This window comes from Salmo trutta, chromosome 26 (assembly GCF_901001165.1).
Source record: "Salmo trutta chromosome 26, fSalTru1.1, whole genome shotgun sequence".
NCBI lineage: Eukaryota > Metazoa > Chordata > Actinopteri > Salmoniformes > Salmonidae > Salmo > Salmo trutta.
In genome coordinates, this window is record NC_042982.1 from 13,887,451 (window position 1) to 13,895,284 (window position 7,834).

The 7,834-nt window shown below is 42.9% G+C and overlaps 1 protein-coding gene across 1 annotated transcript; it reads left to right on the forward strand.

Moving 5' to 3' along the window:
* The first annotated feature begins 1,121 nt into the window (after positions 1–1,121).
* Positions 1,122–7,834, forward strand: zgc:154093 (CRIB and BORG_CEP domain-containing protein). Its single transcript, XM_029714870.1, has 2 exons — positions 1,122–1,293; positions 5,693–7,834. Exon 2 carries the CDS (start codon positions 6,028–6,030, stop codon positions 6,898–6,900), a length of 873 nt encoding a protein of 290 aa, XP_029570730.1. The 5' UTR covers positions 1,122–1,293; positions 5,693–6,027; the 3' UTR covers positions 6,901–7,834.

The window sequence follows — 7,834 nt, forward strand, 5'->3', positions numbered from 1 at the left end:
CCTGATCAACTCTATGAGGACATGTGTACAGATGCATCTGTATTCTCAGTCATGTGAAAGCCATAGATTAGGGCCAATGAATTAATTTAAATTAACTGGTTTCCATATATGAACTGTAACTCAGTCAATGTTTTGAAATTGTTGCATGTTTCGTTTATATTTTTGATTTAGTATAAAAGGGTCAAAGCAAATTGGTGCTATCAAGATGTAGGATACTATATGTCCTATAATTCGTGTTGACCTAATGTAAAGTATCATTATACTAAATGGAGTGGCACGGATTTTAGTGCTCTGAGACCAGCAGACGACCTTACGTCTGACTTTAATGGGGTAGATTTACGGTGCCAACATTTGGGCTACCTAAACAGCGCACTGTCTTTAATTACCTTCATAATAGCCTACCTGTAAACTTTTCAAAGTGCTGAATTGAGACACAAAACGTGTTGTGCATGGGGAAAGTTCTTATGGAGTAAATATAGCCGAACCTTATTCTTGCAACAGTAGACGAGGTGTGTACGAGATGTAGCCTAGATGGCATGTACTAAACCTTAAATATGTAGACAGAGTAGGCCTAAGTCGAAACATAGGTTAGCCTACGTGAACAAGGCAACAACGCAGGTCTTTGGGTTGTGTCAATTTGTTTGCCCATGAGGGGCATCTGCTAAAGTCTACAAATGAAATTGGCGAACAGTGCTGTCACTTCACTTTCACCGGCTCCGATGAACTCCAATCAGATTAATTATCTGGCGGGACAGTACGCCTGCCTAGGAAGTTCTTGGCCATCAAGACAGTTCCTCAGAGACGTGAAAAGCAATGACAGATCCATTTTAAAGGCTGACTTTCACAATATCACATACTCAAAATGATTAGGCCTATGCTTAATTGGTTGGCCCATATGCAGTATGTGCGCATCAACTGTTTGTGCTTCACTGAACTTTAAAAACTGCTGTGTTATGCTTAGCTGAAGATTTAATAGACTGTGATGAATTTACATTCACAATGTTTTTGAACAATCTGTTGCTGCATGCTATTTAGCCTACTATACTTTACCAGTCGTTAATTGCACACAAGAGCGCGCAACACAGGATCGCCTTTCACTTTCTTCATTCACAACCATCACGCCCCCTCCCTTCTCCAGCCAAACTGTTTGTGAGGCTCCTCGACTACAGAAACAGTTCGCAGTAAGAGGTTTACCTGTTCTTAAACTAACCAGAGAAGCTGACGCCTTAACGGTGGACAATGGACACATCTCCGCGATTATTCCTTGTGGAAATATAGCTATTCCTTTACAAGGTAGGCAAGTATTCACTCAATACTCTATTATTTACTTCTGTCTAGGCTATTATTACGACATTAAAACTGTTGTTTCACAATTATGGCTGCAAGCTATTGTCACTTGTCCGTTCTGTCTGAATATCTCTCACCTAAATTAGAAAAATAATATATAGGTTATATTTCGCCAGCCTGCATGACTGGAAATTAGAAAACAATTTATACCCCTGTTTGATTACCAACAATGAAATCAAAATGTGTTGAAATGACAGTCTTCACATGAGATGAGCAGTTTAAATGTGCGTAATTTGGTAGCCGATACAATTTGATGTGTCAGAACCACTGTCTGCATCTGATTATGATGGATCTAATATCATAATAAGATTACAAGTTTAATAAATAGGGCGTATGATATAACAGGGTGTTCCACTACCAGAGCTGTCAACCAGTGTGAGCCACGCGACCCTCACAACGCTCTATCAAATAGATATAAAATAAATCAGGGAGAAGAAGCCACTTTAAATTCAGTTGTTTGCTATAAACATGTTCGTACTTTTGTTTGGGTATATTCCTTATAACCATATAATACTGTAGCCTACAGCGTCCCATTATTTACAGCCTTATATAGTAGTCCTCTGCTATACCCTAATCAATGGCCTCTTCAATAAACGTGAACGACTACTCCTTCAAGCGTGTGTCCTATAGGCCTACAAACGTAAGCCTATGTATTGCTCTCTTGGAAAATAATCGCCTTTAAAATAGCCGAGCTGTGAGTGTGGATTAGCAGGTATACAGTGGTAGCCTACCAAATAGTTAACTGGGGGATGTCCGGGAATTGGATGATCTCAGAGCCTAACTATTACATAAGGCTTGTGTTGGTACAACCCACCCACTGGGCACAGACGCCAATGCAACGTCTATTCCACGTTGGTTCAACCAGTATGGGTCTGAGTGAGTCTGTTACACAAGGGCACAAGAACCTGAGACCTTAATCACGACAAGAAATCAGAGCCTTTCTCTCTACAATCTAATTTCAAACCCAGAAATCTGTTTTCCACAAGCCATATGACAAATGAATTACATTGGCCATACATTTTGATGCTTACGTATTACCTCTTCAACATTGCACTGATTGAATTCACTGCTGGTTTGATTAAATTATACCGTCTTGGTAGGCTATATAAAATGCACAACATAAATTAATGATGGTAAAGTTGACAGGCAATACATTTGCGCAATAGCCTGAGTATTCCCTCCAAAAACGTCTGGATAATGTATTGCACCTACTGAAAAATACACTAGTAGAATTATTTATATATTGGGCGTTGGGTTATTTTGTTGGCCTGGTTTTGATCAGAAGAGAGAAAAACTAAGCAAAATGTCAACCACATTACGCATGACGCATTCTGATTAGGGGACAGCGTGCCATTAGGATGGCCGAATTAGGAGTTTCAGGACAAGGAATGAAGCACAACTTCTTAATTAATAGCCACTTTCCTTGGTCGGCTAGAGAAGTAACAAGGAGTGCGGAACTGGCGGTATAATGGAATAACCTTTTGATACACAACGCAAATTGAGACCATATGTGGCAGAAATGAACTACAAACAGGTGTTGACTTGAATAATTATGTAACAAATGTGTCCAGGAAAATAATAACAAAATATAACATAATGCAGTCAGAATTGTGATTTTCCTGTATTTTATATATATTTCCACACTATGAGTTTGGAAATATACTGTGACGTTCTGAAGAGGATGATAATGCCATTTTAGTGTGATAGCTATTTGAAAAGTACACTTGAAATTTCAGCCTGTTTTGGTGGGATGGAGTTGGTGACATCACCATGCAGTAAATTAGTTAATAGACCAATAAGAAAGAGTTCCAAACCACTCTGCCAATAACAGCTAGTTTACAGTTTTCCCCTCCCCACTCAGACCACTCCCAAAATTCTTGCTTGAGAAATTGCTCTTTGCCCTTTGTTTCTTTTTGATGGTGGCTGCATTGGACCTTTTAAATATCCCCATTAATATTTTAATTAACAAGAAATATCTAGGCATATTTTTTTAGTTTAACCTTTATTTAACTAGGCAAGTTAAGAGTAAATTCTTATTTACAATGATGGCCAAAACCAGACAATGCTGGGCCAATTGTGTGCCGCCCTATGGGACTCCCAATCACAGCCGGATGTGATGCAGCCTGGATTCGAACCAGGGACTGCAGTGATGCCTCTTGCACAGAGATGCAGTGCCTTAGACCGCTGCGCCACTCGGGACCCCAATAGATCTGTCACTTTTGTGATGAGTAATTCAACATTTCTGTCAGTTTTTATCCAGCTGTCTTATCAGTAGTGTGTGTGTGCGTGTGTGTGTTTGATAAAACTTCCTCTGTGATGGAATTAGGGTAAATCCCTCACCATAAATAGGTGAGGAGCAGGGCCCAGGACCTTCTGAATGAAGAGTGGAGCAGGACAGGATTACAGCATTGTCATGCAGCACCAGGACTGTCAGCATACATGGGCAAGCACAGCACTTTATCCCTGTTGTGTTGTGTTTGTCAACCAGCATGTTTATAGATTCACTTCCCTGCATACAATCTGCCAGACACATAATATAAAGATAGAAGGGTGAAATATTGTTTACTTCCTACTCAAGAAAGAGGATTCAATCTCTCTGTCTGTCTCAGAGAATAGTAGGCTGTTTGCATCTTATCTGAGGGCGTGCCACAGAAATGGTATAGTCCCATTGCCAGTGAAATCTTTCACTATCAGCCCCCATCTGCTGTCACTACTCAGTGACAAAATGCCTTGTCACAATGTGGCTAACGACTCTGCGGTCAATTCATCGGTGAGTCAGCTTAGAGCACAGCCACGAACTACACTACATGACCAAAAGTATGTGGAGACCCGCCCGTTGAACATCTCATTCTAAAATCATGGGCATTAATTTGGAGTTGGTCCCCCCCTTTACTGCTATAAGAGCCTCCACTCTTCTAGGAAGGCTCTCCACTAGATGTTGGAACATTGCTGCGGGAACTTGCTTCCATTCAGCCATAAGAGCATTAGTGAGGTCGGGCACTGATGTTGGGCGATTAGGCCTGGCTCGCAGTCGGAGTTCCAAAAGGTGTTTGTTGGGGTTGAGGTCAGCGCTCTGTGCCGGCCTGTCAAGTTCTTCTACACTGATCTCGACAAACCATTTCTGTATGGACCTCGCTTTCAGCATGGGGGCATTGTCATGCTGAAACAGGAAAGGCCCTTCCCCAATCTGTTGCCACAAAGTTGGAAGCACAGAATTATCTAGAATGTCATTGTATACTGTATTGTTAGGATTTCTCTTCACTGGAATTAAGGGGCCTAGCCCGATCCATGAAAAACAGCCGCTTTGAAAGTTACTGAGCTCTTCAGTAAGGCCATTCTACTGCCAATGGTTGTCTATGGAGATTGCATGGCAGTGTGCTCGATTTTATACACCGGTAAGCAACGGGTGTGGCTGAAATTCTGGGGCTCCCGAGTGGCGCAGCGGTCTAAGGCACTGCATCTCAGTGCTAGAGGCGTCACTACAGACACCCTGGTTCGTATCCAGGCTGTATCACAACCGTCTGTGATTGCGAGTCCCATAGGGCGGTTTACAATTGGCACAGGTTTGGCTGGTGTAGGCTGTCATTGTAAATAAGAATTTGTTCTTAACTGACTTGCCTAGTTAAACATTTTTTTTTTTACATTTTTTAAAAATATAACCGAATCCACTAATTTGAAGGGGTGTCCACATACTTTTGTATCGTGTATGATCAGCAGGAGTAAAGATGTTATGCAAAAGACCACAGATCATGATGAGCAACTCGTGATTTTTTTTATGTCTGTCATCCAAATGGGCTTTGAAGAAAAAGGCTACAGTTAACATGCATTTAAATGCTTGTTAGTGTAATGTGCATACAGCTCTGGAGAAGAAAAGTATTAGTTTTGTATCTAAAGTGTTAGTTTTGTATGTAAAGTGTTAGTTTGGAAGGTTAAGCTATTTTTCTCCCTCAGTATGTATGCAGCAGTATAATACACAATGTTTGTCTCAGCAATGGAACCACAAAGAGGTCCTGATAACAGGTTACCACACAGGGAGACGCACACAAAATACTTTTGAACAAATAACTTCCTTGGAAAATTGTGTTTCCACAAAAGTCCAGCAAGTCTTTGGAATGCACAACGAATTCCCGAGGATGTATGATTTACTGTGTGATTCACTGCAACTCCCCACACAAACCTCAAATCAGCACACACCATCTGCCATGTAAAACCATAGGCATTTTTGGGTGGTTTCAGCCAGTCCCCCTCAGCAAACACACAGATTCTTGAAGTGTTTCCCCTTGTATATCTGTCTTCTGGCTCCAAGGTTGTAAATCTCTCTGTCTTTCTCTCTGTGTCTCCACAGACCTCCAAGACTAGCGTTTTGATGTCACATTCCCAAAGCAACTGAGCCTGGTCAGAGAATCAGCAGACATAAAGATATCCAAAGGATTCTTCATCTTCAGAGAGGCCAAAGGATAAGGAAGAAGGGAGGTTTTGAAGCTGGAACACCCACCACCCTTATTGAATAATGGTGACTTTTTGAGATTGCGTTGATCTCAGGTCAAGGCCTACATGCCACTGTGATCACCAGGAAGCGGACAAAGGAAAAAAGAAATAAAAATACATTCATATTAAAAGGAGGTGCAAATCTCATCACTGAGAGACGATCCCCTCACAAACTGAATTCTGGGAAACAGAATGCCAGCGAAGACGCCCATGTACTTAAAGACTACCACACCCAAGCGGGGGAAGAAGCTCAAGCTGCGAGACGTCCTGTCCAGTGACATGATTAGCCCCCCGCTAGGGGACATGCGCCACAGTGCCCATGTCGGGCCGGAGGGAGAGGGCGACATGTTCGGAGACGTAGGCTTTTTGCAGGGCAAGATGGACATGTTGCCCGCCCTGAACGGCTTACCACGCTCCCACAGTATGGAGAGGCAGCTGGATGAAGCCTACCCCATGAACGACAAAGGACCCAACCACTCTTGTAATAACCACCGCAATCCCTACCACCATTCCACCAGCCTGCTGAAGAGCACCATCTCCATGCCTGTGTTCATCGCCCCCGAGCAGGCCCCTCCCAAGCCGCCTCGGCTCCACCTGGAGGACTCGACCACCCCGTCCCAGCAGCAACAGCACCAACCTCAGCCGAACAACCATAACCACAACGACCACAACCAGCAGCAGCATCACTCCATGTCTGTGTGTGACCAGGGTGTCGGCTGCTACATGGAACCCTGCCACGACCTTAGCTACTCTGCCTCCTTCAGGCACCTGGTGCCCTCCTCCGGCTCCTTCTCAGAGGTCTCCTCAGAGGACTCCATGTCAGAGAGCTGTGGCCCCCTGGACCCTCAGAGGGGGCTGAGCCTGGATTCAGACGCTGGCCTGAGCAATGAGGACCTGGGGAGTGAGCGGAGTGAGTCGCCCACTGTGTGCCCTCGATTCTCTCCCGGTGTCTCCCGCTCAGAGTCCCTGATGGGCTTGGATCTGGACCTGGGGCCATCCATCCTGGAGGACGTGCTGAGGATCATGGACCGCTACAAGAGTGTTGATGACCGCTGTGAGTTGTGAGCAGATGGGGGGGAAAGGGGTTTAGACACTGCTGTGCAGAGAGGTGTCTGGGACACTTATTATTTTTATCATCCTCCATATAGCTTAATGATGATTGGGCTGGTCCAACAGACAGACAGACAGACAGACAGACAGAGGATAGTGCCAGGACTGACAGGCTAAAAAGCCTGGGACATAAGACGCTGGAAATGTGGGACTATATAATATCCAGACTGGATACACAGCAGCTTCAGAACCAACCATTTGTCTTTTGATATTCAGAATAACAATGGGGGAGAGACAATCATTTATCCCACCCAAATGTTGTCTAAGTTTTCGCAGACTATCATTTTACATGTTTTTCAGCATTTCACTATCGTTAGGGCACATCATTCATGCTTCACTAACTCTCTAAGTAAGCTCTGTAGTTTTGATAGGATGAAACGTAGTTGTCTGAAAATACAATTCATGTACTTAAAAAGCCTGCAAGGTTTGTTTTTTTTTCTTTCCTGAAATATCATATTGCTGATATTCTTCCAGGAACACATTTCTAAAAATTCTGTATGTACATCTGATTTAATTTCACTGTTCTATGTCAGGACAATATGATCAAGACTGGAGTATTCTATGTATTAGTTTGCCATCTAGTGGCATATGTAAGAATGACACCCAAAATGCAGCAGTTCTAGCAGAGCGAAAAGTGAGGTCAAAATGTTGTTTTCTGGGGGCTAAAGTGCATTAGAATCAAAGTATCAGAAATGTGCAGCTTCTTCAAAATCCTTTAAATATAGTGGGATGACCAAAGAAGGTTTCTCTTTTGTAACAGCTGTGCAATTTGTGGACTTGAATCGAATCCTTCAGCATTTTCTTCTATTGCGTTGTTAAATTACAGTGTATCTCCAATTGTTATGTATATAACTGTAATGTATGAAATAAATATGGGAATTAGATGATG